Source organism: Filicampus tigris, chromosome 1 (assembly GCF_054856515.1).
Source record: "Filicampus tigris isolate MCC_2025a chromosome 1, RoL_Ftig_1.0, whole genome shotgun sequence".
Lineage (NCBI taxonomy): Eukaryota > Metazoa > Chordata > Actinopteri > Syngnathiformes > Syngnathidae > Filicampus > Filicampus tigris.
The window spans coordinates 18,023,276-18,040,524 of NC_141217.1; the positions used below are offsets into that span (position 1 = coordinate 18,023,276).

The 17,249-nt window shown below is 42.2% G+C and overlaps 1 protein-coding gene across 3 annotated transcripts in view; it reads left to right on the top strand.

Annotated features, from left to right (window-relative positions):
- Positions 1-17,249, top strand: part of LOC147153071 (FYVE, RhoGEF and PH domain-containing protein 3-like) — a 53,459-nt gene that overhangs the window by 26,714 nt on the left and 9,496 nt on the right. For all 3 annotated transcript variants that reach the window (XM_086023579.1, XM_086023588.1, XM_086023597.1), the window contains 4 exons: positions 9,509-9,667; positions 10,681-10,876; positions 11,013-11,619; positions 16,541-16,630. In XM_086023579.1, coding sequence (XP_085879705.1) covers positions 9,509-9,667; positions 10,681-10,876; positions 11,013-11,619; positions 16,541-16,630 — 1,052 coding nt within the window. The remainder of the gene's footprint in view (positions 1-9,508; positions 9,668-10,680; positions 10,877-11,012; positions 11,620-16,540; positions 16,631-17,249) is intronic.

The window sequence follows — 17,249 nt, forward strand, 5'->3', positions numbered from 1 at the left end:
TTTCACTGCACTGGACAGTGTCAGCTTGAAAATATTCATCAACAATGTGCCATAGCAGCAGGAATTGCTCCACACACTCCATCCACTTCCTGCTGGTATAGTGTCAGGTTGACCAGCTTTAGCAAAGGTGTGATTCAGTGGCAATGAGTGATGTGTTTTGATTGTCTGGGAAGTGCTCTCACTGTGTCGGCTGTGTTTTGGTTGGCATTGCTTACGGTAGTCGCTCGCAGATCACATTAAGAGTCGTGTAGAAATATAGCAGCTGAGTTTTGGCCGCAAGGCTTTATGATCGAACAATGTGTTCATTCAGATATTTTAAGTGTGAATGCTTGTCATGTGTGTTTAATGTGCATGTATGTGTAGGATGCTGCCTTCAATGTCCTCTAACATGCAAATAGTCTATTTATTGATTGAGCCTTTTACACGTTTATTAGCCGTTGAGTGGTGTTCCCTCAATGCAGTGATAGTTAAGGTCTTTTAATCAAAATACTCATAATATGGTAAAATACTCATAATATTATATATTTCTGCCTCAGTGACTTTCAGGAGATTAGATTTAAAGGGGAAATGAACACAGAAATATTTCTTTTCAAGAATATGTTCCCAGCAGGCCCACTAGTTGAAACACGGCATTCTGATTAATACTGCGTTAGTGGAATATGTGTTAAGCAGCAAAATCCACCCAATTTTAGCCACCTCACAGGACGGCCATTTTGTCACTTCTGTCGACTGAAAATGACATCACAAATGCTGAGGCAACCGGCAATCACGGCTGACCTGTTTTCTGAAGCTGAGCCGTGATTGGTAGTTACCTGAGCCCTGAGCAGTTGTGATGTCATTTTCAGTCGACAGAAGTGACAAAATGGCCACCCCCAGAGCTGGCTAAAAACGGGTGGATTAACTCTTATTCCACAAATGCAATATTTATCAGAGTGCCTTGTTTCAACTAGTGGGCCTGCATAGAACATACTCTTGAAAAAAAAAAAACATGTTTGAGTTGACTATCCCTTTAATCATCCGCATTATAATACAGCCTCTTTAGGACAGTGGATGACTGTAATTTGTTTTGAAAATGCTATTTTAGGGTTTGGATGCTGATGACTCATGCAGGGAGCAGACGTGTGTTTGTTGAGACCTCACCCCTAACGGCGATGGAAATTGCGAGAGTATTTTTTATTTTTATTTTTTCCAGCCGGGAGTTAGTAGAATGTAGGTACGTTGTTGAATAAAACGGTCTGACTGGGAGCACCGGCTCCAACTGCACAGCTTCAGGCCTGTGCTAAACGAGCAGTTTGGCTTGAACATAGCACAGTGAAAGCGTCCATTGACAGTCGCTTACATTAGGCTTCAGTAGTTTCTGGGACGGTTGAGCAGTCTCCTCCATCGGCAGGTCTGTAAGGCCCCTTGTTCTCGTGTGTGTCTGCCCTAATTGCTAATGTGCGGCTGTCTCTACAGTAGTGCTTTGGGCGACTGCAGTTCACTGCAGACAGAACAAAAGTGAGCATTGCTTCTCCTATGAACCCGTCCGTCTCTCGATGCTCTGGCCATGGAGGAAAGCTTTGAATGGGGGGCGAAACGTGCAAAATCTTGTCATCTTGCGTGGACCATTGACTGTAAAGTCTGACTGGTCCTCGTGACATCTGCTCCGTGTGGCTGCTGAGTCGTAGGCGCCTTGAGTCATGCTGCTGGAAAAAGGTCTCAGGTCAGTGAGTGTGTCACAACCCATCGCGTCTCTCTTCTGTGCGGGCACCAAGGACACAAGAGGTAAATAAAGACTACTTCTTGACCTGATTCTTAGTGGCTGTTACCGCTCACTGCTCTGCTTTGTAAAGGGCAACAGCCAAGATGCTGAGGGATTTATGCTTCCACTAACAAGTTTTTCTTCCACGCTTTCACCATGACCTACCTACTATATTAAAAATATAGATCATCCGGGTTGCCAGGGTAAGAACCAAATCTGCTTTTGATATGGCTGCATTTGTTGGTGTTGTCCCATTTAGAAAGGCTAATTTGCATACATATAAGAATAGCATATTCTTATTTGCTTGATTCAATTGATGGATCCATCTTTAATCTTTGTATATTTATGATAATTAGCTATTTTTAAAAGAAAAGGAATATGATTTTGTCTCCAGACTTAAGCCGCGAATAATGAGTATAAATTATTATACAGTGACTAAGTAGCAGATACAAATCACACATTCATTTGGATAAGCTTCAGAGTAATTAGGGCCTGTCAGAAAATGAGCATCCTTTGAGGACGTAGAGGTAGTTGCTATGAGTGTAGTTTAAATCCGCTGACTGCAAGCTTTGATGCATTGCTTGCTATTAATGTGGATCTCTCATATTGTTGCAATTTGACTGTACATTTTTTCATCCACAATGGGACTTGAACCATCACCGTCTGGTTGCAAATTCCAACTTGCGCAATGGCCGCGCGAGTTTTCCCACTGCTTGCCATTAGAAAGAAGACAGCTTAACGCACAAGCTGAGTACCGGGTAGTTGCATTTGTTATGGTCTTGTATTTACCTGTATTTTGTTACGTTTTGTTTTACTGTATTTATGTTCATATTACATGGGCCAGTTTGCATCAGAATCTAGTTTAAACGTAAGTCGCGGTGCGGTAAGTGAAAATAAAAGATATATTAGTACATACTAAACATACTGTAGTACTCTTATACGAATTCAATATTTATATTGACACCATTCTACAGACAGGCTTTGCATTTGAAGGTACTCCACTTTATTAGAAGTGAAAGCAGACAGAACTATTACTTCCTCTGCCAGTTCATTTGCTACTTTAGCACGACTTCCTTCACACTGTGGTGTGATTTTTCTCGCAGCATCTCCGGTCATCTACTGTACCATTCTGTGTTGTTTCTGCTCTATTCTCAGCCATCGGATGGCTCCACATGCCTATCAAGATGACTTTGGTCAGATGCAAATGGAATCGTTATTTCCTGTTTTGATTCACCATTTTTTTGCTAAAATTGGTTCATGTTGGCTGTTATCTCTTATCGTATGTCTTTCCTTTCATTATCTTGACCATCGTCTTGGCATCTGCGTCTTCTGTAGCCCACGCTTATTACAAAGAGTCCATCCATCCATCCATTATCTATACCGCTTATCATCACAAGGGTCGTGGAGAGCGCTGGAGCCTATCCCGGCTGTCTTCGGGCAGTAGGCGGGGGACACCCTGAATTTGGTTGCCAGCCAATCGCAGGGCACAGAGACAAATAAACATCTGCGCTCACAATCACACCTAGGGGCAATTTAGAGTGTCCAATTAACCTACCAAGCATGTTTTTGGAATGTGGGAGGAAACCGGAGTACCTGGAGAAAACCCACGCAAGCACGGGGAGAACATGCAAACTCCACACAGGGAGGCCGGGATCGAACCCACGACCTCTGAACTGTGAGGCGGACGTGCTGACCAGTCGATCACCGTGCCGCCATTATAAAGAGTCTTTCAGGGTAAATGACTGTAGATAGAAGATCAATATGAGTCAGCCACAGAAAGGCAATATGTTCCATGCAGAATGAACCAGCACGGAAGTTGTAATGCATCCAGCAGCACTGGGAAATGTGATCGTCATATGGGAATAATGAGATGTCACACAAAGTCTTGTCTTGTTTAGTAGTCAGTGCCTGTTGAAGCAATGGCCGTTGGGTTTGGTTGCTCTGCAGGAGTTGGGTCGAGCTGATTGACTTGTGTCTGCAGAAATGCTGTTGAAAGTCCCTGATATGTCTACTATACAGTAGGGCTGTGCAATTAATCGAAAATCAATTACAACTACGATTATTACACTTCATTAATCGCAAATGAATTACAATAACGATTATTACACTCCACGATTACAAAATTAGCAAAATTGTAAAAAATGTTTATTAAAATTCATTTATATCCAACACCGTTTTTTTACACAAGGAAATCGTGCTTGAATTTGCACCTTTTTAAAAATTTTATAATAGCTTATTTTATCAATTTTGTTTGGTCCAAAAGGAACTTACTTACATGTATTTGTCTTTATATTTATTTACGTTTAAACATTTTCTTGTTTTGTACCAAATAATAGATGATCGTATGAATAATCGTGATTTCAATTATTACCAAACCTTTTTAATATTGTATAATAACACATTTTAGAACATTTGGATTAGTCCAAAAAGAGCATAAATAATTACATGGCTATACATTTTTTACGTTTAAACATTTTCTTGTTTTGTACCAAAAAATAAATGATCGTTTGAGTAATCATGATTTCAAATATTTCCAAAATAATCATGATTAATATTTTTGTTATAATGGAGCAGCTCTACTATACAGGACCGGGGCGGGAGGACTGAAGTGAAGGGATGATGGGTGATAAATGACACTGAGGGGGTTGCCTAAGGGTTGACAGTGACTGACAACCAGCATGGTTTGTGCATGTTTAGTTCACAAATTACGTAAAATGTAAAGTGTATGGTGCAAATAAAGGTCAACATCAAGACTGTATTTTGACACTTTAAGAATCATTCTTAAACAGTTGCATTTTTTTAAGGTTCAGAAAGTGTTGCAAAATCAGCCCGGTTCATTTTTGGAATTTGTTAGAAGAATAGAAATAAAAAATCTGTAGGAATCACTTTGGCATTTCACATAGTATGTATACTTACACTTACAACTATGAATAATTGAAAAAAAGAAAAAAAACGTCTGTTTTTTTTTCATTCATGCAAACTAATTTAATTTGTTTGTGGCCGTGCTGTTGTCTAATCAGTTTAGCTCACTGAACAATAAAATAAACTAGTATTTAATTGTAGAAATTATCAGAGCATATGATGGAAGAATGTTTGTCTCTGTGTGCCCTGCGATTGGCTGGAAACTAATTCGGGGTGTCCCCCGCCTACTGCCCGAAGACAGCTGGGATAGGCTCAGCACTCCCCGCGACCCTTGTGAGGATAAGCGGTGTAGATAATGGATGGATGGATGATGGAAGAATGCATAGTATTCCGGACTATACGTCGCTCTGGAGTACAAGTCGCACCAGCCATAAAATGCATAATACAGAAGAAAAAAACATATATAAGTCGCACTGAAGTATAAGTCTCCCTTAGTGCACATCATTTCCACCGAGCTACGATGGTAACATTTAGCTAACATCCACACATGTAGCATTACAAGAAAGTTATGGTAAGATAACTTTAAACTCACCAAAACGGTCATAGATTGATTAAATAAGTCTTTTATTTGTTGCCGACCATGTAGAATGTTTCCAAGTCTCCAAAAGTATTTTTGTATTCGGTCGTAATTATCTGTTCTCTGCTCCGCTCTCGTGCGTGCGTGTGTGTGTGGCTGGCTGATGATGCAAGACCATGCACTGCCAGGCACGGCGCCTTTTAAAGGAACAGTACACTATTTTGTATAGATGGATTGATAGACAGTCAAATTGTCTTTTTGTCATACTATTTTAATTACTTATTTAACACAATATTAGATTTTAACAGTTTAAATTATTCATGCATTTTAATAGCTTTTAGGATTTATTTTTATGTTTCTTTATGTGGGTTACAATAACATGTGAAGTGATATACACTAAAGGTTATTCTGCCCGTTGTAAAGGTTTATATGCCACCTTAGAACGCCCGCCTGTGGTTGTTTGGTGTATTATTTGCTGACCTTGAAAAGGAAAGGGATACGATGTGTTAATAATTTCACACATAAATCGCTCCAGAGTATAAGTCGCCCCCCCCGGCCAAACTATGAAAAAAACACGAATTATAGTCCGGGAAATACGGTACATGCAGGGGGTGTGGCCTCAAAATCCTTGCAAGAAATTGTGTAGCATGTGCAATAGTAGTAGTTTCAAACCAATTTATGAAGCAAGACAAAATGTCAATTCAATTCAGGTTTTGAGACATTTATTACATCACAACCATGAGACAAAACTAGTGACATGACGGCTTTACAAAATTAATATGCGGTGAGGATATGTGGTTTAGACATTTGGAGCAACGGATGGTTGTCATGGTGATGGGCAGCCAGTAGAGCTTAGTGCCGATAATGGCTCTCAGATGTGTAATTCCTGCCTAATTGTCCCATTCATCCCTCTCTCAATAACGGGCTGAGCTGAGTAAATTAATGAGCCCTTGCTGTTTCTTCTATCGTGTCTTGTTTGAAAATCCCTCTTAAAATGACACACATACAGTGTCAGTCACAGCTGCCGTTTTCAACGTGAGCATAGATAGTCTAGATGTCGACTGTAACTTGACTGTGGCATGGGCCATTTGTAAAGGTGTCTTTGTGTTGTCTGGCCACTCTCACACGTCATTTCTTCCCTGGGAGGGGGAACTTGTATCAGGTTTGGCAGGAGAAGGCACAGTCACGCATACGCGCGGCTGCGAAAGGACAGGTGCATGTTTATTAATGCAGGAATGAGCTGTGAAGGACATCTGGCTGTGAGCTTATTTTTATCAAACTGGTTTGTCACGATGGTATGTTTTTTATGTGTGGTTGAATTTTGACTTGATCCACATGCAGTTGTTTGATTGATTTTTGTGAGACATTTTCTATGACTAATTCTGTATTTGTCTCGAATCTGAGCAAATCTAATGAATCATTGTGTTAAGATTGTTCGTGGCCTACCTTGTGAAACAATAATTTCTTTGTATTTATTTCAACTCAACCTCTATCAATCAATTTTCTGAGCCACTTATCCACATGAGCTAGGCACCTATCTCAGCTGCCTTGGAGCGAGTTGCAGTCTGGGACTGGTTTCAACTTGCCAACCAATCGCGAGGCGCATATAGACGACTATTGACACCGAAGGCAAGGCAGCTTTGTTTGTATAGCAGATTTCACACACAAGGCAGCTTAATGTGCTTCACATAAGCAAGGAAACAACACCTACAAGCATTTACAAAGAAAACAGTTACTGACATTTGGAAGCAAAGCAGAGAAAAACAAAAGTAGCTTACAATAAATACTACAAGAATACACATTGACAACGTGTAAACACATTAACAGAAAACATTAACATTTCAAAAGTAAAGGAAATGTTCAAGAAAAATACATTTAAAGAAGTTTCCAAGATTGGCATCTTATTCCATTTGTGTGCAGCATAACAGCTAAATGCAGCTTCACCATGTTTGCTTTGAACTCTGGGCTCCACTAATTGACCCAGGTCTGCAGACCTCAAGAGCCCTGCTGGGGCTCAGCATTTCTTTAATGTATTGAGGACCCAAACGATTCAGTGATTTATAGAGCAGTAGCAGGATTTTAAAATGTATTATACAGTTGATTGACAAGGACAAGTATGATTAAATAGTCTTCAATGAGCTTAATTAACATGCATGTTTTTGGAATGTGGGAGGACGCTGGAGTACCTTGGCAAATACACACTGCACAGGGAGAACATGCAAACTCCACGCTGGAAGGCCGGAGCCTGGGATTGAAACGCCGACCGTGGAAAGTGTGGGGCGAATGTGCTAACCACTCGAGCACTGTGGCACCAAATCCACTTAATTTGGCAAAACAATCTGCTATTTCACTATTCTCTGGGCGCAAGTTTCTGTTTAGTTTTTTGATATGTGGGCCAGATTTTTCCCCCGCCTGTTGCCTTGGCTACGCAGAGTTGCCATAGGTACAAGCCCCCATGCCACCATCTTCCATGCTTGTTTGTTTTTCCCAGCCGCGACCCCTGAATGTCTCTGGTCACAGAGTTCTAGGCTAGACAGTTGTTTAGAGGAGAATCATGCACGTTGACATGCTTAAAGGTCTTCTCTGACTCAAATCAACTGGTGGCATCTGATTAGCAGTGTGCTGATAATATGTGCTTATAGAGAATAATATGCGTTTCTGGCGGTTATTAAAGCGGAAAGTAAACCGAACACATTTTTTTTTAAGAATATGTTCTCAGCAGGCCCACTAGTTGAAACACGGCATTCTGATGAATATTGCGTTTGTGGAATGTGAGTTAAGCAGCAAAATCCACCCGTTTTTAGCCATCTCAGGGGGGCGGCCATTTTGTCACTTCTGTCGACTGAACATCAAAGATGCTCAGGTAACGACCAATCATAGCTCACCTGTTTTCTGAAGCTGAGTCGTTATTGGTCGTTATCTGAGCCCTGATGGTCTGTGATGTCATTTTCAGCCGACAGAAATGACAAAATGTCCGCCCCCAGACATGGCTAAAAGCGGGTGGATGAACTCTTATTCCACAAACGCAATATTTATCAGAATGCCTTGTCTCAACTAGTGTGCTTGCATAGAACATATTCTTGAAAAAAGTCATGTTTTGGGTTGACTTCCCCTTCCCTTGCGTGAGGGCTTAGCGATAACATTTTTCTATCTTGACATGCTTCTCCTTATGCCACGGAGCAAAAATGGTGGGAAGCCTGCAGCGTGCCACATGGGGCCGAAGGCGTAACGGGACTCATTACTGAGAGAATTCTCTCCTTCTGCAGCCCGGAGCGTCTTGGAAAAGACATGAAATTAGATGTTTCTGTGAAGGCTCTGTGCCATTTTGCATTTGTTTCTAGTTGGGGAAGCTGGTATTGACGATATTCTCCTTTACCCTGTAGTCGGCGCTACTTTTTGTAGATCTGCAGCCCGCAACATAACCCCACGTACGAACCCCAGTTCCAATGGAATCGGAACGTAGTGTAATAAAACACAAATAAAAACAGACTGCAATGATATCCTTTTAACCTCTATTCAGTTTAATACACTACAAAGCATCGAGATCACTTCTGAGTTAGTGCTCATCATAGTTGCCTTTGGCAAGTCAGTTGGCGATCAAGTACAGAGCACTTAAAGATAAACAACCTTTAACACCAATGGCAATTAAGAGTCTTCACTCATCTCCAAACATATTCCATCTGTTCAATGTAGAGCCTTCTGGCTAATTTTCTGAATGTGTCGATCCCAACTACAGTCTAATTTGACCTAGTTATTTTCCACCCCCATTAGCTTCATTTTGGAAAACACGCACAAACATTACATCATGTAAAAAACATCTGTAGCAGTTGGTGTTTCTGACCACTTTTCACTTCCTGTAATTGCAATGTCACTGCTGTGTTACTCACAGGTGGAACTCGGAAAATAACCTTCGGGTGCTTCATCTTTTGAAAAATGCCTGTTTCAGATTCTCAGGCATTCAGTTTATGGGTGTAATGACACTAGCCAGTCAAAAACAGGCCATAAACCTCTTTGGAGTTGAGTCTTCACGTTAAAAATGTATACAGCCAAACATTCTCCCGCACACTCAGTTTGTGCATTCCCGAGAAGATTAAATATAGTCAATCAGATAGCAATCTGCGGCTCAGTCCGCTGCCTCAGGCCGGTAGGGCCGATCGATGTGGTGACTCTGCCTCCCCACTCAACATAATCCCGAGAACACAACAGTGAGCTCAAGGTCACACGCCTTCGGTTTTGCCCCCACCAAGCCTTGCTCCAGTGTTAATTCGTGGATGCCTGTTAAGAACAATCTCATCATGGCCGTCTTTCTTCACCTTTGTTCTCCTCAGACCTCCCTGCCGCCTCCACCCAGTACCAGTATGGCTCAGCGGATTACCTGCGTTCTCCCCGGCTGCTAAAAAAAGGATCATGTCACGAGAAGCCCGCCATCAAGCCGCGGCCGCAGCCGACCAGCGCCCCGAGACCGCCAGCTGCACAGAAACCTCAAGGTAAACTACTGTCACAAGTGCAGCCACCGTTTCCATGTCGTTTATTCTACTTTGATGAGCTCTTTTGAAAAAAAAAAAAGAAAAAAAGAAAGAAAAATGCGTAGGTGTCTGCTCACTGGCCTCATACCGTCACTCACTCTGCTCACTAGGTCACCTCCACGCAAGCTGCTGCTTTCAAGCAGGCCAGGGGCTACCGTGAGATTGTGTTGCGACATCGCTGATGAATGCTAACATGTGTTGTGTTTGGGGAATTTGGGGAAAAAACACAGTCGAGCGCTACACTTGCCTCAAAATTCAAGTGGCCTATATTCATCCACGGTTTGCTGCTGTATTATAATAACAGTTAGTTTATATTCCCTGTTTTCCCTTTTTTGATGTGTTAGTTGATCTGCTTATAATATTTGATAAAATGATTGCTTCGAATGATGCATTTAAAGTGTTTCATTTCGAATGAACAGAATAGAATTTGATACTGTACTATATTTGGAATAGAATATATTTTTAGGTCATCCTGCTGCAGTTGTGTTGTTTTGACAGACAGTGCCATTTATCTTTGTGGAGAAATGCAAAGAGATAAATGAGACAAACATACACAGAGGAAGCTCACTATCAACATGAACATGTCAGCCGTTTATGAAAATATCAACACTTGTCTTGGATGACAGTGAGCAGGGAAGCACGAGCAGTGTGCATACTTAAGATAATCCACACTGTGCCTGTGCATCTTTTTCTAAATATACAGGAACTGTGGTGGCTCACGTGCACGCACATCTCAGTATCCTGTTTGAAATGAGGAAGTCGCCAGAAAGCTGAAGAAGTAGCACCGCTATTTTTGATTACTCTCTGGAGATGGTGTTGTTTTTTTTTTTTCTTAAATTGGACCGGACAGACTTAATTCTCAGAAACAGCCATGGAGGTTTCCTCCCTTGGATTTTGACACGATACACGATTGATGACTCATGTTTGTCTCTCGCTCTGCTTTTCTTGCCTTTTCTGGACATGTGCTCCCCTAGTGCCCCCTAAACCGGCGCACCTGCTCGCTCTCGGGCAAGACAAGAAACCCAAGAGGATCCCGCCGGCGCCCTGCAGGCCTCTCCCAGCGCCGCCGCCGAAACCTAAACCCGGTGTCGTGCCCCCTGGAGCGGGAGCGCAGCCACAGAGGGAAATACAGAAAGTTGGCTTGCTCATCGAAAGGTTTGAAAATTCAAGGTAACAACATCGCCGGGAAGCCTTTCATTAGTCATGAGCTTCAGATAAGCACACCTACATTTGTTTCATCATTGATGTGCTTTACATCCGTTCTCTCACTGCCCAGTATGCAATCATTGCCTTTATTTCTTCCCAGGGTCCCGATCTTGGGGGCGCTCCCCCGCTCCCAGCTGCACCTGTGTCTTAGAATGGACACTGCGTGTGACATCACTTCCTCCTGTGACCAGGACACCGCAGCAAAGATTGCGGGAGAGTCCTCCCCTCTGAGCAAACTGGCACCCTGCCCCTCTGAAGGAACCGACGATGCGTCCGAACTGTCCTGTCTGGCGTCCATGCACATGGACGGCTCCGACGACACCCCGTTGGACGTGGAGGTGGACATAACCCACGGCGATGGTTGCCTTGACGACGGCGAGCGGGATGACGGCTCCTCCCACGAGTTTCTAGACAATCCAGACTCCTCGGAGCAGATTAAGATTCCTAACCGGGACAGCGGCATCGACAGTCCGTCGTGCGCCGCCGAAGGGGAGGCGTTCCCTAACGAGGACGCCATTGACGAGGAGGATCATTACGACAGTGTCACGGAAACGGAGAGCGTGTCTTGTTGTGTTACCCTAAGCAACAAACGAGATTCAACTCAGGATGAGGACAGTGACTTGGATGAGGGGAGTGGTGGAGAGGTCAACTCTCTCACAGACACACAAGCCGGGTATCTGACAGATGCACAAACAGAGGCACAAAAAGTGAGTATCGACAGTGCACGCTTCCGTCTCATTGGCTCGGATAACCGTAATAGAAAGTGTGAATACGTGTACCTCCCCGCAAGGTTCTAATTGGCGTTCCATCCTCCTGGCGACTTCATTCTAAGCGTGCACCCATAAACAGTAGGGATGTTCCGATCAGGTTTTCTGACACCGATACCGATCATTCATGAGTGAGATCGGCCGATACCGATTCCGATCACATGGAATATCTGTATTTTTTTCCATTTATTTATGGCGACTGCTATTATGCAATATTATCTGGAAAAAAAACAAATGATATAGTGGGTCTGTTGCCCACAAGTGACCTACAATGTGTCTCCTTGTGGCAATTATGCCACTTATACTGCGCTGTGTCCGCCTTGACTTTATTCAATGCAGTGAGCCTCGTAAACTCACCATAGTCTCCCAATTGCTTGTTCTTCAAATGTTGGATTAAGTTGGTTGTGTTGAAACCTTTGGCCATGCTCCCTGTGCGATGTACCTATTCATGGCATATACAGTATTACAAGACGCAAACTCCACACACACACACACACACACACACACACAGCAGACAATGCTACGTTCACACCAACTGCGGTGGTCGGAATATTCGACCAAAGCCTTTTATTGCCGATCAAAACATCCGATCACCCGCAGCTCATGCTTCGCAGCCTTGTGTTGCGTCCGTCCCGCGCGGCTGCGTTAGGGAGCCTTTCTGGCGGCGCGTTTCAATTGGGGTCAATGTAGGTCGCGCGGGCGGGCGCGGTTGCGTGCAGGACGGCGCCAGTGATGCTTTTGGAGTGGTGGGACGTCGTCGCGTATTAAACAAATCAACTTTTTTGCCATTTCATCTCGCAGCAGCCAAGCATGAGCTGCGGGAGATCGGCAATAAAAGGCTTTGATAGAGTATTCTGATCACGTCGTTTTTCACAAAAGTCGATCGGAGCATCCCTAATAAACAGTGTTGCCACAGTTACCTTGAAAAAGTAAAATAGTGATTATTTGATTTTAAAATTAATTAAATTATATTACAAGCTATTTCATCAATTAGGTTCAGTTTATAGTTCATAATTCAACATTTGGAACTCACCATTTTAACAATGAACCATCCTACAACTACAATCTCATGAGGGAAAACCTGTTGTTTGAATATCCTTTTTTTAAGTGAGGGATTAATGAAATGAGCTGTCTCACATACTAATAACTAAATCCCCCTTTCATCTTCAGGCAACTGTAAAGCAACGAGCCACCTGAACCCCCCCGGCCCCCTCCCCAACCCCCATTGCGAAATCCAGAGGGAAAACGCTTTAGTGCATCATGTCTACCAAATAGTAACTTACCTTAATAGCCGTTGCAAACCAATACAGATTTCCCCAGCGAGGTTACCACAACGGGCTCTTTTTTTTTCTCCTCCATGCTGCCGTCATGCTTTACGTTTTAATGACGCATGCGAGGTTTTCTCCTGGAAGTCTCACAAAAACTGGCACTCTTGAACAAAAATTAACGTCATTAAGACAAACACGTTCATCAGTCGGAAATTTGCTATGTTCAGTTCAATTTTTACCCAAAATATGAATCAGGCACAACACTGCTTGCCGCATATGTGACGTCACTCCCCCAGGTAATAGGACATAAATGACCTCATCCCATCTTCATCTTTGAAGATGTAAATCAGTTCCCTGTAAATCGATTCTCTTTATTGCTTTCATGTTCCATAATGTAAAGGTGTTTGTTGTGTGCCCGGTGGGTAGTAAAGGGGTGTGTTATACCTCCTTTATTTTATTCATGGTTCATGTTCAGAGTAGACTGCAATTGTCAGCTGTTATCTTTCCTGGAGGACAACAATATACAGTTTGTCAACTGTTTTGTCACGAAATAATGCAATAGGTCAACTTTAATCAGACCGCTACATTAGAAATAGTAACACGTTAGATCGCTAGTTGCTCAAAATGGTAACCTACTCGCCATTATCGAGTTACGTATTATTAGCATCACTGGCTATAAATCTCTCTTGGATGTTTGATGTAATTTTCAGGAGGGGAAGAATGTCCGGTCACATCGGATTATGCTGCTATAATTGTAGCCACGGAAACATGATTGGTAATTTAAGTGGAAATGAACATCACACGCCTCACTATGAAGCAGAAATTACAAGTGTACTTTTCCAGGGAGTTCAATGAATGCCGTTATGGGGGGTTAAGTCATACTGCTTTAACCTTTCAGGGATGTTTGTGCCTATGAGAAAAACAGTGTTGCGTTTGGAAGGTTTCATGTTCAGTCCCCCAGGTCACCCTGAGTGAAAAGTCACATTCAGCAAAGATCGTTACTCCTGATGCTATGGCATCCGTTTGCAAGTAAGCTGTATATAAAATACAGCGTCATCATTATGGGAATGAGGCAACATTATAAAAAGGCCTTGTGTATGATGAAGGTCAAGAGGCCTTATACAAAAGTCCGTTTCTAAGGATTTTCATGGCACATTTCAATCATCCTTCCGGAGTGGGAGAAAGCAGCTAGTCTCTATTATTATCATCTCAGCCTGGTTGAACCTCTTCAAAGAATACTCTTGATGAAACGCTATACGCTGCGACAGCGTCACAGTGGCGGCCACAAGTGATCGACTTGACTCTAAAAGCGGCTCTGCAGTTACATAAAGAGATGAATACCTGCCCGAAAGCGGTAACAGGAGCTTGCGTCGGCTGCTTGATGAAAGACTCCCCACGTTTAAGCTAGTTTCACTTTTCGCTTGTCCTTCAGCTCCACTATTGACCGTGAAGAGCACCGCCCATGCACATCCTCATCCTGGTTGCCAATATTTTGGCACTTAAAAGCAACAGAGGCCAATTCTTTTATTTGGCTTGTTTGATTTATTAGATTTGATTTCGTCGATCAGATTCAGTTGAAGAAAAACAGTCAATAGTGAAGTTTACAGGAAAACAAAACCAACGGAAAAGCCGCAGGGCGAAGCCGCATCTTACCAAGCCTTTTGTACAAGACAAACACATTTCAACAAAGAAAAATCCTCAAAGCACCAACACAAATTTCATCGTGAATACTAGGAAACACAACCTTTTTTTTTTAAAAAAACAAAAACTTGTTACACAAACATTTTCCACCCAATCAAGCCATTGACATGACCAAACTTTGGCATTTTTCTTTTGTGAGACTTTTCCAGGCTGCATTACATTGTCGTAGGATGTTACTCCCTTCAGTTTTCCTCCTCAGAAAGTTCACAGCTTGGTTATTTGACCAGTCTAAAAGACCTTCCCCAGATGAACTCTGGTAATGTGTTTGCCATCATTTTCTTGCTGCATGATGCAGCATCCACCTTTCACTTTGGGTGGAGCTTTTTTTAAAATAGCAGCAAGGCTCAAAATCACGTTTTGGAAGAGCAATGCTTTTTACCCATTATACATCTCTTTGGTTTGTTGGTTACACCTCCAACTAGTGTGTAAATGTATGCATACATTTATAGAATAAACAAATGTAAATTACAAGTGGTTTGTTTTAATCCAATTCGACCATTACTCGACAAAATAATCGACTGATCATTAAAGTAATCGTTAGTTGCAACCCTACTCTTGTGTTGAAATAGCTTGAAAAAAAGCATCTTAGGACTATGACGTTATTGTATTTCCTGCGGTGATTGCGTTCCATTTATGTTGTAATTTAAGTACAATTTAAGCTTGACAGTTCATGCTCTGATTCAGTATTTCTTTTTACTGAATCCCAAAAAAAAACTAATTTAGCATTTTATTAGCTAATTTCAAAAAGCAAATTTGGAAGAATAAAAAGTCGTAGTTTTAAGAATATCTGCCTAGAATAGGCGTTTTGAGTTTATTCTAACCCTAAATTAAAATGAGTGTTTAAATCTTAAGATTTAAATGGCTTGTTTTGTTGTTTAGAATGAGTGTTATAAGCTTTTTTTCAAGATTAAATTTCCTCGACTTTTTGCTTAGAATAAGTCTGTCAATCTTATTTTAAGCTTAAATTCTAGATATTTTTCTTATTTCAAGAAAACCAGGTTAGGAAAATTCTCTTGCTGCACTGGCAGTTTACTTGTTTCTAGTAAATTTACACTAAAAACAAGTGTATATCTATTTTTAAGGAGGCGCGTTTTTGCAGTGTGGTCTTTATACAGGCAAAAAAAAAACAAATCTGAAACTGAGAGTAGGCATTGAGTGGTATTCATTGTTTGAATATCCAATGCCTTAAGACAAAAACAACTGGGCAACCAACACACGTGTCAGTCACAGATTTCCACAGTTTTTGCTCAGACAAAATGTGCCATCTGCTAAGATGAACTGTCAGTTCCAAAAGTTTTCCGTCAACAACAGAATTCGAAGAATTGTCTTCACTTGTAATACTTTTGGAGCGGAGTGTAGGTCAGAGGCTGAGCTTTAAATAAACTGCTCTCAGCACTCAACATTACATCTCCAATGAAGGCTGTGACACGATATCATGGCAACTTTGCATTTAGGTGCAACATTTTACAGGATGTGGCTTTGGTGACTGATGCACTTAGCAAAATGATCAAGGCAAAAGAAACCAAAAGAGACTTGGCCTGTGTACCACAGTGGGATTTTTTTTCATATAGTCATATAAATGTTGAAAAACGAAAAAACGTGTTGATCCAGCTGTGAGCTGGGCGACTCTCAAGGTTTGAAGATTAGACATTTGTTTGTATTCAGTTTGAGCTTCGGGGCAAAGGGAAAAATGTCACTCAGGCAGCTGCACGAATGAAGCTGCTCATAAGGTCAAGGATATTTTGGTTCAACTTTTCGACACATTTCCAAATGACGCGACAAGTGGGGCGATTGCTTTAGCGTGTATTTGATGTTTTGCGGCGACGTCTTCCTTTCATCCATTTGGATGCCTGTGTTGTAATCTGGGTGCATGTGTGATGTGTGCCCATCAGTGCTCAGAGGCACACAGGTTGCTGAACATCGCCAAAGAACTTCTCCACACTGAAGAGGCCTACGTCAAGAGGCTCAACCTCCTCGACCAGGTAACCTATGGAAGTCACGTTTTCCCAACTGCCGCTTTCCTACGTATTGTCGTCTGTTTGTGTGCCTCCGGTCCAAATTTCAATATCCTGAGTGTGCCAGCGGACTTAGTGATTGAGATCAGGGCTGAGCCGGATTAAATAAGTGTTCCGCGATCCAGAGGACAACAGCGATCCTCCGTGGACTGAATTAAAAACAGTCATGGGAGGCATTGATCACGACATGGTTACCTCAAATCCAAGCAGACTGACACCTCTGGTGTCTGCAGAGTGGCACATGTACAAATGTGTGTAAATCCCTGGATTAACCATGGATTAAAAGTGTGTGTCTCCTATAAATTAGCGGGGTTTATGATTAGAAAGCACATCAAAACAGTCGAAGATGGCGCCGAGTGAATTCACTTGTCACTGCATTTATCCCCTCGAACAGTTGGACCGCGTCGTGGAATTTCAAAGTCGTCTAGCGGGTCTGTTTTCCCGCAAAACATTTTTGCCTTCTATAATGATGCCGGCGCTCTCGCTCCACATGAAATAGTTCATCTCTTGTTATTATCACGCCACGTTCATGTGACATTGATTGGTTTCCATGGAAATGTGTGTGCCCATCCATGACTTTGCCTCT